The following is a 15,234-nucleotide window of genomic DNA, read 5'->3' on the forward strand; positions in this document are numbered from 1 at the left end:
CTTGCTATTTCCTTTCATTCTCCAAATTTTCATCTCTTTGAACCAAAAACAAAAACGTGGTGCTGACACGACGCTTAATAATAATGTCCAAGAGCCACTAAAAACCACAGAAACAAAGTCCTTTGTAAACGCAAACTTCTCGATATACCCATTGCCAAAGGATAAACTACTACGGGTTAAGATGATCAGAACTCCAATCCTACCACCGAATTTTTCACGAAAGCGCTGCCCGCCCGTCAACAAAATGGCGGCGCTTATTACGCGCCGAAGCCGCCGAAATGACGTAGAGTCCCGGCTGCGGTATTCGGGAACTTCCGACAGTGTTCGGAAACCTTCGGTCTTCCTCGGCCATGGTTCGCGTTCGTTTCCGACTGGCGGCTTGTCTTCTATGGTAACGGGGCAAAGGGAGCGGTGGGGCGGGCGGTCTGAGCCCGGGACATGTCAGCTTTTTGTAGCCGCACAGGTAATGATGTCCCGTCTGATGAAGTGCACTCTTCGTTGCTACTCGTTTCGTTTCTAATGTCACCGTAAGTTGGCGGCCTCTGTCCCTTTGAGTATGGCGGCCTGTGGTACAGGTAAAGCCTGGGGCTGCTCCACAAAACCTTGCCGCTTTACAAGCTCCTTTCAGTAATTTACCCGGTACAGGTCGAGGAAGTGAAAGACAGATTGATATAATTTAGAAAGATGATACGTGAATATCAGCTGTTGGTAAAACTACCAAGCTTCTTTTGTGTTTTACAGCATGTTTTGAGTTTTCAGCCTGATGTGATTGTTCCTCGAGAGTAAAATGCTAGACAAACTCGCTTTGGAATTTTGAAGATCGGCCTATAATCACAATTAGATTTGTGCGGAATGTAATTGATTGGTAACCTATAACATTAAAGTCAAACAAGTGGTGGGACCAGAGTTAGTTGATCAAGTGGATTGAGACCAACCCTTCCTCCTTTATGTTGTTTACAACCACTGTCGTTCCTATCGGCATTTTATTTTGTGTATACTGTTCTTTCAAAGGTACATAATGTTCTTTATTAAGACAGACTAATTTTTGCTTATTGAATGCAAATTTATGATTACTGCACAACAAAAATTTGACATAAGTGATAAAAAATTAATTTTAATATACATACAAAGATTAATTTGTTCTCATTTTATATTAGAAATACATAAGTAATGTTTGAAATAATTGGGGTTAGAAATGATTAATGCTACGAAACTTGTATACATGAAGACAAAAACAACAGATGAGTTGTCCTAGAATCTTGCCTTAATTTGTTACTGTAAGTGACCTCCACATGCCATGAATATTTAGTGCTTAATTTGGTTCACTCCTGCAGTTCAGTTCAAGTCCTACTCTAGGATTAGGCAGTCCCAATGGAGCTGACATCCCAGAGAACTGGAGGTACACTACAGTAATGTCAAAGGTACTATCATCTGTATACAATGTAAACATGACTAGAAGACTGTTTCCAGTGAAGTTTGAGAGGGCTCAGAAGTTGTGCCTTGACCCCTTTGATCACCTACACTAATCGCAGACTCTTAAAGGCCACCAGTAGTTAGAATAAGGGGAAACCATAAAGGGAAGGGTGACTGTATAAAACCCGTATTGTCCAAAGCCTCAGCTGATGCTGTTCAACATGACATTCTTTTGACACTTACAAATAGTGATGACACTGATCCAAGCGAGAAGTGGAAATAGATGTTCATTCGTATCTAAGGTTAATTCCCTTATTTAGTTGGAGATACAGGGCAGAATAGGCCCTTCCAACCCATCAAGCTGCACCACCCAACAACCCTAACCAAGTCATGGGACAATTAGTTTGTTTGGTACGTCTTTGGACTGTGGGAGGAAACCAAAGTACCTGGAGAAACCCCATGCATTCCATGGGGAGAATGTACAAACTCCTTACTGGGGATGCCAGGATTGAACTCCAAACTCGGACTCCCCGAGCGTTGCGCTAACCACTATGCTACCGTGCTGCCCAGTTTTATTTCATAGCCAATGTGTAACACTGAAGTAAGAAGTAGAGATTGTTAAATTCTGGTGGAGACCTCCCTGGAACCAGTGATATTAAACCTGTGGTATTCGACCTGGGTGCTAAGGAAAACAGGTCCTTCCTATTTGCTTCTCTAAGATACCTCAATTTACTCTCCTCTCAGTCTCTTCTATTCCAAAGAAAACATCTCCAACCCATCCAGTTTTATCTTGTCACTTTTTTTTTGAAATGTTTATTTGAATTCCCTATGCACCTTTCCATTGCATTCACATCTATCCTATAATGTTATGGCCTGTCCTGGTACTGGGTACTTTAGGCTTGGTCTGACTCGTTTGTAGTTTTAAATTACCTTTCCTGCTTTTATATTCTGTATCATAACAAATAAAGGAAAGCCTTTTCCTTGCTACCTTTACAGACCTGACACCAACATGCAAAGGCTTCCTTGTTCCTCTACCCCACCCCACGTGCCTTAATTCACCTATACACATTGAAATTGGTTTGCTATTTTCTGCTAACTGGCCAGATCATTGCTACCCGTTGTAGTCTAAAATTTCTCACCGGGAGACTTAGAACCAACTCTTGGATAATTGAGAATTTGTATATCATGCTCTTTACATTCGTAATATAAAGGGATCATGCACTGAGATCTCTGCAATGTCACACGAAACAATTTTGCAGCCATGTGAATATCTGTTAGATGTTAACTTTTTCTTAGTGTGGCAAGATGTGGTTCATAGTGAGTCTCAGGGGGATTGGTGCTGTGGATTCAGCTTCTTATTTTACATAAATGGCTCATAAGAGAGCATGCAAGGTATAGTTGCTTAATTCAGCAGTCAGGCAGCATCTGTGGTAATGAATAAACAGTTGACGTTTTAGGCCAAGACCCTTCTTTATGACTGGTGAAGAGTCTAGGCCTGAAACATCAACTGTTTATTCATTTCCACAGATGCTGCCTGACCTGCGGAGTTCCTCCAGCATTTTGTGTCTACTGTTTTGGATTTCCGGCATCTGCAAAATTATTTGTGTTTGTGATATTTGGTGACAAAGATAGGTAGGAAAGGAAGTTGTGAAGTGGACTTAAGGGAGATGCAAAGATTTATGAATAGGTTCAAGGAGATGTCAAAGGTTCTGCAAAAGAAGTATGATGTGAAGAAATAGGAAGTCAAAGTTTGACTCCTAGAGTTGGAGGACTGTGTGTGGGTGGATGGCTGGGAGGGAGGAAGAAAATGTTGTTGTTTCATGGTATTCTGTTACAGAGTTGTAATCATAGAAAAATACAGCCCTTTGGCCCATCTAGTCCATGACAAAACCATTTAAACTGCCTACACCCATCGACCTGTACCGGGACCATAGCCCTCCATACCCCGACCATCATGTACCTATTCAATCTTCTCTTTAATGTTGAAATTGAGCTTACTTGCACCACTTGCGTTGGCAATTCGTTCCATTCTCTCATGACCCTCTGAATGAAAATTCCCCCTCATGTTGTTCTTAAACCTCACCTTTCACCATTACCCCATGGCCTCTGGTTGTAGTCCCCCTCAATCTCAGTGGTAGAAGCCAATTTATACCCCTCATAATTTTACATACCTCAGTCTCCCCTCAATCTTCTATGTTCCAAGGAATAATATCCGAACCTATTCAATCTTTCCTTATAACTCAGGTCCTCCAGTCCCAGCTACATCCTTGTAAATTTTCTCTTAATCTTTCAACCTTATGTACATCTTTCCTGTAGGCAGGTGACCAAAACTGCACACAGTACTCCAAATTAGGCCACACCAACATCTTGTACAGCTTCAACATAACATCCCATCTCCTGTACTCAGTACTTCGATTTAAGAAGGCCAATGAGCCAGAAGCTTTCTTTCTGAACCTATCTACCTGTGACGCACTTCCAATGAATTAAGGACCTACATTCCCGGATCCCTTTGTTCTACAGCGCTCCTCAGTGCCCTACTGTTCACTGTGCAAGACCTACCCTGGTTGGTCCTACCAAAGTGCAACACCTCGCACTTGTCTGCATGAAATTCCCTCTGCCGTTTTTCCAGCTCCTGCTGCAAGCTCTGATAATCTTTCTCGCTGTCCACTACACTGCCAATCTTGGTGTCATTTGCAAATTTGCTAAGTCAATTAACCACATTACCATCTAGATCATTGATAAAGATGACAAACAACAATGGCCCCAGCACTGATCCCTGTGGCACTCCACTAGTCACAGGTCTCCAGTCAAAGATGCAAACACCTACTACTTCTCTCTGACTTCTCCACAAAGCCAGTGCCTAATCCAATTTAGTAACTCATATTAAATGCCGAGCAACTGAACCTTCTTGACCAACCTCCCATGCGGGACCTTGTTAAAAGCCTTGTTTAAGTCCATATAGACAAAATCCTTGCCTTTTCAACTTTCTTGGTAACTATCTAGAAAAACTCTACAAGATTGGTTAGACACAACCTACCACACATTAAACCCTGCTAACTATCCCTAATCAAATCAGGTCTATCTCAATACTCATAAATTCGGTCCCTTAGAATATCTTCCAATAGCTTTCCCACAACTGATGTCAGGCTCACCGGCCTATAATTTCCTGGTTTATTTTTCAAAACTTTCTAAAGTTGGCTGTCCTCCAATCCTCGGGCACCTCACCTGTCGCAAAGGATGACGTGCGTAAGTATCTGCTAGGGCCCCTGCAATTTCTGCACTTACCTCCCACAGGTCTGAGGGAACACCTTGTCACCACCCTAATTTGCCTCAAAAAAGCAAACATCTCCTCCTCTGTGATCTATATGGAGTCCATGAAGTCATTACTGCTTTGTCTCACTTCGGTAGACTCTGTGTCCATCTCCTGAGTAAATACACTTTATACCTATACTTTATACTTTACACTTTATTGTTGCCAAACGATTGATACTAGAACGTATAATCATCACAGCGATATTTGATTCTGCACTTCCCACTCCCTGGATTACAAATATTAAATATTAAAAATAGTAAAATTAGTACATATTAAAAATTTTAATTATAAATCATAAATAGAAAATAGTAAAATGGAAAGTAAGGTAGTGCAAAAAAGAAACCGAGAGGCAGGTCCGGATATTTGGAGGGTACGGCCCAGATCCGGATCAGGATCTGTTCAGCAGTCTTATCACAGCTGGAAAGAAGCTGTTCCCAAATCTGGCCATATGAGTCTTCAAACTCCTGAGCCGTCTCCCTGATGGAAGAGGGACGAAAAGTGTGTTGGCTGGGTGGGTCATGTCCTTGATTATCCTGGCAGCATTGCTCCGACAGCATGCGGTGTAAAGTGAGTCCACGGACGGAAGATTGGTTTGTGTGATGTGCTGCGCCGTGTTCACGATCCTCTGCAGCTTCTTTCGGTCTTGGACAGGATAACTTCCATACCAGGTTGTGATGCACCCTAGAAGAATGCTTTCTATGGTGCATCTATAAAAATTAGTGAGAGTTTTAGGGGACAGGCCAAATTTCCTTAGCTTTCTCGGGAAGTAAAGGCGCTGGTGGGCCTTCTTGGCAGTGAACTCTGCTTGGTTGGACCAAGTCAGGTCATTTGTGATATTGACCCCGAGGAACGTAAAGCTTTTGACCTGTTCCACTTGCGCACCACCGATGTAAATTGGGTCGTGCAGTCCGCTACTCCTTCTGAAGTGAACAACCAATTCCTTCATCTTGCTGACATTGAGGGACAGGTTATTGTCTTCACACCATGCCACCAGGTTCTTAATTTCCTCTCTGCACTCAAACGCATCATTACCCGAGATACAGCCTACAAGTGTTGTGTCATCAGCAAACTTGTATATTAAGTTTGATGGAAACTTGGCTACACAATCATGGGTGTACAGCGAGTACAGCAGGGGGCTGAGTATACAGGCTTGTGGGGCACCGGTGCTCGGAGTGATTGTCGAGGAGAGCTTGTCCCCTATTTTTACAGCCTGGGTCCTGTCCGTGAGGAAGATGAAGATCCAGCTGCAGATCTGGTTGCTAAGGCCCAGGTTCCGGAGCTTAGGAATCAGTTTATTTGGAATGATGGTATTAAAGGCAGAGCTGTAGTCAACGAAAAGGAGCCTTATGTATGCGTCTTTATTGTCCAGGTGTTCTAAGGAGGAAAGTAAGGCCAGAGAGATGGCATCTGCCGTTGACCTGTTTCACTTGTAGGCGAATTGCAAAGTGTTCAGGTTGACCGGTAAGCTGTGGTTGACGTGTGCCATAAACAATCTCTCGAAGCACTTCATAGCAATTCATGTCAGAGCCGCAGGTCGATAGTCATTCAGGCATGACACCTTGCTCTTCTTCGGCACTGGGATTATCGTTACCTTCTGAAAACAAGAGGGGATCTTACACTGAAGCAAGGAGCAGTTGAAGATGGCAGCAAACACTCCAGCTAGCTCGCTTGCAGAGGCCCGGAGAACCCGTCCTGGGACGCCATCTGGGCCCATTGCCTTCCTTGGATTTATCTTCAGGAAGGCCCTTCTAAGGTCCCCCTCGGTGACGATGAATCTCGATGCCACCAGGTCCGGTTCATCCGGAGGGAGCGGGACGCTCCTCTTCTGTTCGAATCTTGCGTAGAATACGTTAAGTTCATCAGGAAGAGAAGCGCCACAGTTATTGATATTCCCAGCCTTTTCCCTGCGGCCAGTGATCTCTCTAAATGACCCTGCCATAGTTTACTGGCATCCTTCTGGTTGGCCTCGGCTTCCAACTTGGCTCATTATTGCCTCTTAGCGCCCTTAATGGCTTTCTGGAGTTCATGCCTGGATTCCGTGTAGCGACTGGTATCCCCGGACCTAAAAGCCGCAGCTGTAGCCTTTAAAGGGGACTTGTCCTCAATTCATCCAAGGTTTCCAGTTAGGGAATACCCGGATCGTCTTGCGAGACACACAGTCCTCCGTGGATTTCCAAATAAAGTCCATGACAGCTGAAGTATACTCATCGAGGTTAGCTGCCGAGTCCTTGAATAGTATCAGTCCACCGATTCAAAGCAGTCACGGAGGAATTCATCTGTTTCCTCCGTCCAACGCGACACTACTTTTGACACCGTGACCTCCCGCTTCAGTTTCTGTTTGTAAGCTGGGAGGAGGAGTACAGCCTGATGGTCTGATTTTCCGATTTTGTCATACACATGACAACGATTCATTTAAGGTCTCCCCCATCTCTTTTGGCTCCACACATGGGACTAATTTTGTCCCTTGCAATCCTTTTGCTCTTAATATATCTGTAGAATCCCTTAGGATTCTCCTTCAACTTGTCTGTTGGTGCAGCCTCATGCTGCCTTTTAACCCTCCTTGTGGCACAATGAGATCAGCGCCGGACTCTGGAGCGAAGGCTCCCAAGTTCGAATCCAAGTCGGGCCACCCCTGAGCATGCTTTCCACCCGTGCCGGGTTGAGTGTCGAGCTAGCCACTCGGCCTCATAAAAAGAAAGGGTCGAGTCAGGAACGTTCATATCGTGACTCGGTTAATCTGAAAGAAGACCAATCCTGATACCACACACCAGACAAGAATGGCTGACTGTCCGGTGCGACACGCAAAAAAAAAACCCTCTTGATTTCCTTCTTAAGTATTCTCTTGCATTTCTTATACTCCATAAGTACCTGTTTTGTTCCTACCTGCCCACACCTTCTATGCACCTCCTCTTTCTTAACCAGGGGCTCAATAACTCTTGAAAACCTGTTATCTTTACTTTTTATTCTGACAGACGCTTACAAGCTTTGCACTCTCGGAATTTCACTTTTTGAAGGCCTCCCACTTACCAAGTACACCTTTGCCAGAAAACATCCTGTCCCAATCCACAGTTGCCAGATCCTTTCCAATACCATCAAAGTTGGCCTTTCTCTAGTTTAGAATCTTAACCCACGGACCAGACCTATCTTTTTGCATGTTTACTTTGAAACTATTGGTATTGTGATCACTAGATGCAAAGTGTTCCTCTTCACAAACTTCTGTCATCTGCCCTGTCTCATTCCCTAATAGCAGATCCAGTATCGCACACTCTCGTTGAGTCCTAGTCAACATGCGGAAAGTTAAAATCACCTGCTATAATAACCTTGTGTTTCTTGCAGCAGTCTGCGATCTTGTTACGAATTTGTTCCTCTAAATCCCGCCGACTTTTGGGTGGTCTATAATAGAACCCTGTTAACATGGTCAAACATTTTTTTGTTCCTCAGTTTCACCCATAATGCCTCACTAGACGAGTTCTCCAGTCTGTTTTGATTGAGCACTGCCATGACATTTTCCCTGACTAGCAACGCCACCCTCTTCCTTTAATTCCTCCAGCTCTGTCACGTATAAAACAACAGAACCCTGGAATGTTGACCTGCCGGTCCTGCCCTCCTACAACCAAGTCTCACTAATGGCTACAATATCATAATTCCGTGTGTTGATCCATGCCCTGCGCTCATCTGCTTTTCCAACGATCCTTTTTGCATTGAAATATACAGAGCTCAAGACATCAGTCACACCATGTTCAACTTGTGTTCACTGCCAAGCATGTTGGGCATATTATGTTGGAACCAAAATGTTCGGTGAGATTTACTTGTTTTCCCTCAGCATATCCTTAGGTGTGTTGGTTGTTAACACAAATGACCTATTTTACACCTGTAATAAATAAATGTGAAACTGAATTGTACACCTCATAACTTTTTTAAATGATGAAAGATTGCAGAGCTCTGAAATGCAGAGGATCTGGTGTCTTCATGCATGTAGAAAGATTATTTTGAAAGTGTGAGTGTGTTTAATGTGAGATCCAAAGCTTTGTAAGCATGGAGTGCAAGAGCAAGGAAATCCTGATGGACCTTTGCAAATCGCTAATTCAGCCACAGTTGGAACTTTGCATCCAGTCTGGGTACCTTCCTTAAGGGAAGATGTGAAAGCTTTAGAGAAGGTGCAGGAAAGTTTATCAAAAGATTCCAGGGGCTGAGAGATCTCAGTAATGTCAATAAATTGGAGAAACTTTGATTGTTCTCCTTAGAACTGAACTGGCTGTAAGAGACTCTAATGGAGGTACTTTAAATTGTGAAAGATATAGACAATAGATAGTGATAAACCGTACTTGGTGGCAAAGCAGTTAAGGACGAAGAGACATAGAATGAAGATGGCTGGTAGAAGAACCAAAACTGACATAAGAGTTTAGGAGGGCACAGCCTCAGAGTAGAAGAATGCCCATTTAGAACAGAACTGAGGAATTTCTTTAGCCAGAGGGTAGTGAATCTGTGGAATTCGTTGCCATAGACACCTGTGGAGGCCAAATCATTGGGTATATTTAAAGCGGAGGTTGATAGGTTCTTGATTAGTCAGGGTGTCCAAGGTTACAGTGAGAAGGCAGGAGAATGGGGTTGAGAGGGAAAATAAATCAGCCATGATGGAATGGTAGAGCATACTCGATGGACTGAATGGCCCAATTCTGCTCCAATGTCTTATGGTTTTGTGGTGTAATCTGATGTTGATGCCAGGATGAAATCATGCAGTTTGAAATGTTTCTTTATAACCTGAAGTCATGTTTTAAATGTGTGCATTCTCATTTCTTTCAGACAGATGCTGAAGTGAGTTGGGTTTATGGTACTGGTGCACCATGTATTCAGAGTGGCGGTCTTTGCAGCTCGTCATTCAGAGTGACCGAGGTCACATGAGTGTTCTGCATAGCTACCCCAGTATTGTTGGCAAAGATGTGGCTCTTGCTGTAGTACGTCCTCTGGGACAGGGACTCAACAGTTCTGCAGGCAACAATGAAAGCATTCTAAAAACTGACAAAGAGGCAAGTTACCTGAAGTTTGACAACTGTTGCACATGAAGATTGAAGCATTTAAAATATTTTGTTTTTAAACATTTTGTCAGTCAACAGTTTACAATAAGCAAAATTTTGTTACTGAAAAGAAATGTGCTGTACTCCATGTATCATTTTGTATTTAAATTGTATACATTTGCAAGAAATGTAAATGTAAACCCTTGTAAATGTAAGTGTGAACCCTTTACAAGTACCTGGTTTTCTGCATTAATTACTCACAAAAAGTGGTGTGATCTTCATCTAAGTCACAATAATGGATGAATACAATCTGCCTAAACTAATAACACTCAAACAATTGTACTTCCTTCTGCAAAAGCTATTTGGAGTCAGGTGTTCCAATCAATGAGATGAGTTTGGAGGTGTGGGTTATAGAAGTGCCCCGCCCTATAAAAAATGACACACAAAGTCAGGTTACTGATGGAATCTGCTCTTTTTGAGAAAAATCTGTTCATGTGCACCATGCCTCAATCAAAACAGCTTTTAGAGGACCTTAGAAGAAGGATGAAAATGGAAAAGGCTACAAAAGCATTCCTAGAGACCTGAGTGTTCATCACTTCACAGTAAGAGAAATTGTCTGCAAATGGAATAAACTCAGTACTGTTGTTACTATTACTGTGGGCATCCTGCAAAGATCACAGTGTGCAATGCTGAAGGAGGTGAAAAAGAACCCAAATGTAACAGCAGAAGACCTGCAGAAATCTCTAGGACTTGCTAAAGTCTCTGTTCATGTGTTCACTATAAGAAGAACACTGAACTACAATGATGTTCATGGAAGGACACCACAGAGGAAACCATTGCTCTCCAAAAAAAACATTGCTGCACATCTCAAGTTTGCAAAAGACTACCTGGATGTTCCACCAGACACAATGTTCTGTGGACAGATGAGACAAAAGCTGAATTTTTTGGCAGAAATGCACACCACTAGGAAAAAGGACACTGTGCACCAAAACCTCATCCTAATTGTGAAGCATGGTGGAAGGAGCGTCATGGTTAGGGGCTGCTTTGCTGCCTCAGTGTCTGAACAGCTTGCAATTGTTAAGGGAGCAATGAATTCAAAGTGTATCAAGACATTTTACAGGAGAATGACAGGATAGCAGTCTGTCACCTGAAGTGTAGTAGAAGTTGGATGATGCAACAAGACAGTAATCCAAAATACAAGAGTAAATCAACAATAGTTTGGTTTAAAAAGAAGAATATTGTGTTTTGGAATGGCCAAATCAAAGTACAGAGTTTAACCCAATTGGGATGCTGTGGCATGACCTGAAGTGGGCTGTTCATGCAAGGTATCCTAGAAATATTGATGAAACAGTTTTGTATAGAGAAGTGGTCTAAAATTCTTCCTTGCCGTTAGGCGATTCTAATCAGCAGGTACAGGGAACATTTGGTGGAGGTTATTGCTGCTAAAGGAGGCTCTGCCAGTTATTAAATACAAGGGTTCGCATACTTGTTCCAGCCTGAACTGTGAATGATTAAACAATGTGTTCAATAAAGACGTGAAAAGTACAATTGTTTGTGTTTTATTAGTTTAGGCAAATTGTGTTTGTCAATGATTGTGACAGATAAAGATCCGACCATATTTTATGAGGAATTAAGGCAGAAAACCAGGTAATTGCAAAGGATTCACAAATTTTTTCTTGCAACTGTACGATCTTGTGGCACAAGAGGAGACCTTTCAGCCCGTTATTCCTACATTAGCTTTTTGAAACAACATTTCCATTGGTTTACTGATTTTCCAGAATTCGAGTTCAATTCCCTATTGTATCACTTTGAAGATTCTATACAACTTGAGTAACTCTGCTTAACATTTTCAATTCCTTAACTGATACAGTTATCACAGTATATGAACACTTATAACAGTTACTTCAGTATAATATATTCAAATACGCGTGTTGGTTGCAGTCCCAATGACTGCCTGTTTTGCGGGGCTATGTTTCTGATTGCAGCTGAAAATCAACATGTCTGATTGAAATAGTTGACAGGAGTGGATGTACTTACTCCTTCGGAAAAGAGCTATTGAGCTCCACTTGGTAACTTGGAATAGTGTTTATAAATGGCAATAGTGATGTGCTTTATCTCCTGGGCAGGTAAAATGGACCATGGAAGTGCTATGTTATGGACTGACTCTGCCTCTGGATGGGGATACAGTGAAGCTGTGTGTGGATGTCTACACCGATTGGATAATGGCTCTGGTATCTCGACGTGATTCTATCCCTCAGCCCATTATCAAAGAACCAAATTTATATGTGCAGACTATTCTCAAACATCTACAGAATCTGTTTGTTCCCAGGTAAAAGCATGAATCTCTTTGTGACTTCATTTGAAGAACTTAGTGATTTATCTGAAAAAGACTGAGGGAATGTGTAATTGAGGTAGGCAAAGTTATAGAGTGGATGAGAAAAACTTGTTTTCTAAATCACTGGGATCAAGAATTGGGAATACTACTTCAATGTAATTATCTAGAAGATTCAAGGAAGGAAGATGAAATATTGTGAAGGAGTATAGAACTCAGTACCCATGCAGTTTGGAGGTTTAACACTCAGACATGTAAAATTTTCTTCTTTTTCAAATATTTAGATATATACTAATGCAGACCGAATCTAAAGATAGTCATAGTCATACTTTATTGATCCTGAGGGAAATTGTTTTTTGTTATAGTTGCACCATAAATAATTAACTAGTAATAAAACCATAAATAATTAAATAGTAATATGTAAATTATGCCAGGAAATAAGTCCAGGACCAGCCTATTGGCTCAGGGTGTCTGACCCTCCGAGGGAGGTGTTATAAAGTTTGATGGCCACAGGCAGGAATGACTTCCTATGACGCTCAGTGTTGCATCTCAGTGGAATGAGTCTCTGGCTGAATGTACTCCTGTGCCCAACCAGTCCGTTATGTAGTGGATGGGAGACATTGTCCAAGATGGCATGCAACTTGGACAGCATCCTCTTTTCAGACACCACCATCAGAGAGTCCAGTTCCATCCCCACAACATCACTGGCCTTACGAATGAGTTTGTTGATTCTGTTGGTGTCTGCTACCCTCAGCCTGCTGCCCCAGCACACAACAGCAAACATGATAGCACTGGCCACCACAGACTCGTAGAACATCTTCAGCATCGTCCGACAGATCAAAGGGCAGAAAATTTGATTAAGCTGCTTTGCACATTTTAGTTAAAGATAAGTTCAACCAAATAACCTCCTCTGTCATCAATTACAGTGTTTTATATACCTCTCGATTGTAATACTTTCCTAAAAGAAGTGGGATGCTACATGTTCCTGCCAAAATTGAGTTTCCCAAAATGCAGTTTGACTGATTCCTAACACCATGAATATAGATTCTGCTAAACTGTTCAATAAAAATAAAGATTAGTTTCTGGGAGGTTATGCTGGAGTAGTGAGCAAGGACCGGAGTAAATATTCTGTAATCTGAAATATTAATTTGAACTAAAGGGATATATTGCCTATTGTGTTAAAAGACTTTTTTTCGGATCAATCTCCATTTTACTTTCATTTGTAGCACATTTAGCACATCCATAATATCCAGTCATGAGTTTCCAAGCAAAAACCTTTCTCCTACCCATTTTCAGGAAAGATAATGGAACAAATAACCAGAAGAAAGAAAAAGAGATACAATTTATTTTTAAATAAATCAAGGACTGAAGCCAAAGTAACTGGAAATACTGCACTATTTCATCATAATGTGATACAGGACAAAAATAAGCCTTTCAGTGAATTGCATCAATACCAACAATGATGCCCATTTAGCTAATCCTATTTGCCTGTGTTAAACCCAAACTCTCCTTCTTTCCCTCTATTCCAGAAAACATCTTGGATTTCCTCTGCTTCTCTCTTATGCTGTCACATCCTTAATATAGCATGTACATAATAGGAGAACACATGCAATAGTCCGTTTTATTATCTCATACATTAGTGCGCTTGCTAAATTATTATTCTGTACTTTTTTCGTTATTGCTAAGCGTATTTTTTAATGTTGCTGTTGTAGCAAAATAATTTCCCACTCGGGATCAATAATATTATTATTGATATTAATAGTCTAATTCTGCCTGTCAGTGTTTTGTGCAACTGCAACATGACAATACAACTCTAACCCAATGCCTCACAGCCTCTGAAATCAAGCATACTGCATGCCTTCTTCACCATCTTACCTACTTGGTTTGTCATTTTTAGGAAGCTATGGAATCACACCTCAAGTCGCTGTACATCAGCACACCTGCTATTTACTATATATATGTCTGGTTAGTATGTGAAATCCCAAAATGCATTACCATATAACCATGCAACAATTACAGCACGGAAACAGGCCATCTTGGCCCTTCTAGTCCGTGCTGAACGCTTACTCTCACCTAGTCCCACTGACCTGCACTCAGCCCATAACCCTCCATTCCTTTCCTGTCCATATAGCTATCCAACTTTACTTTAAATGACAATGTCGAACCTGCTTCTACCACTTCTGCTGGAAGCTCGTTCCACGCAACTACCACTCTCTGAGTAAAGAAGTTCCCCCTCATGTTGCCCCTAAACTTTTGCCCCCTAACTCTCAACTCATGTCCTCTTGTTTGAATCTCTCCTACTCTCAATGAAAAAAGCCTATCCATGTCAGCTCTATTTATCCTCTTCATAATTTTAAATACTTCTATTAAGTCACCCCTCAACCTTCTATGCTCCAAACGATAAAGACCCAACTTGTTCAACCTTTCTCTGTAACTTAGGTGCTGAAACCCAGGTAACATTCTAGTAAATCTTCTCTGTACTCTCTCTATTTTGTTGACATCTTTCCTATACATCGGTGACCAGAACTGTACACAATACTCCAAATTTGGCCTTACCAATGCCTTGTACAATTTTAACATTACATCCCAACTCCTATACTCAATGCTCTGATTTATAAAGGCCAACATACCAAAAGCTTTCTTCACCACCCTATCCACATGAGATTCCACCTTCAGGGAACTATGCACCATTATTCCTAGATCCCTCTGTTCTACTGCATTCTTCAATGCCCTACTGTTTACCATGTATGTCCTATTTTGATTAGTCCTACCAAAATGTAGCACCTCACATTTATCAGCATTCAACTCCATCTGCCATCTTTCAGCCCACTCTTCTAACTGGCCTAGATCTCTCTGCAAGCTTTGAAAACCTACTTCATTATCCACAAAACCACCTATCTTGGTATTATCTGCATACTTACTAATCTAATTTACCACTCCATCATCCAGATGATTAATGTATATGACAAACAACATTGGACCCAGTACAGATCCCTGAGGCACACCACTAGTCACCGGCCTCCAACCTGACAAACAGTTATCCACCACCACTCTCTGACGTCTCCCATCTAGCCACTGCTGAATCCATTTTACTACCTCAATACTAATACGTAATGATTGAACCTTCCTAACTAACCTTCCGTGTGGAACCTTGTCAAAGG

The 15,234-nt window shown here is 41.8% G+C and overlaps 1 protein-coding gene across 9 annotated transcripts in view; it reads left to right on the top strand.

Moving 5' to 3' along the window:
* The first annotated feature begins 335 nt into the window (after nt 1–335).
* Nucleotides 336–15,234, top strand: part of ralgapb (Ral GTPase activating protein non-catalytic subunit beta) — a 191,750-nt gene continuing 176,851 nt past the window's right edge. For 6 of the 9 annotated variants that reach the window (XM_072244746.1, XM_072244775.1, XM_072244783.1 and 3 more), the window contains exons 1-3: nt 336–463; nt 9,530–9,753; nt 11,868–12,070. In XM_072244746.1, the coding sequence (XP_072100847.1) occupies nt 9,571–9,753; nt 11,868–12,070 (386 nt within the window). In that variant the 5' untranslated portion in view covers nt 336–463; nt 9,530–9,570. Of the gene's footprint in view, nt 464–1,334; nt 1,422–9,529; nt 9,754–11,867; nt 12,071–15,234 lie in introns of all 9 variants that reach the window. The other 3 variants (XM_072244752.1, XM_072244759.1, XM_072244766.1) reach the window with 3 other exon arrangements.

The sequence above is a fragment of the Mobula birostris genome, chromosome 2, assembly GCF_030028105.1.
Source record: "Mobula birostris isolate sMobBir1 chromosome 2, sMobBir1.hap1, whole genome shotgun sequence".
Classification (NCBI taxonomy): domain Eukaryota; kingdom Metazoa; phylum Chordata; class Chondrichthyes; order Myliobatiformes; family Myliobatidae; genus Mobula; species Mobula birostris.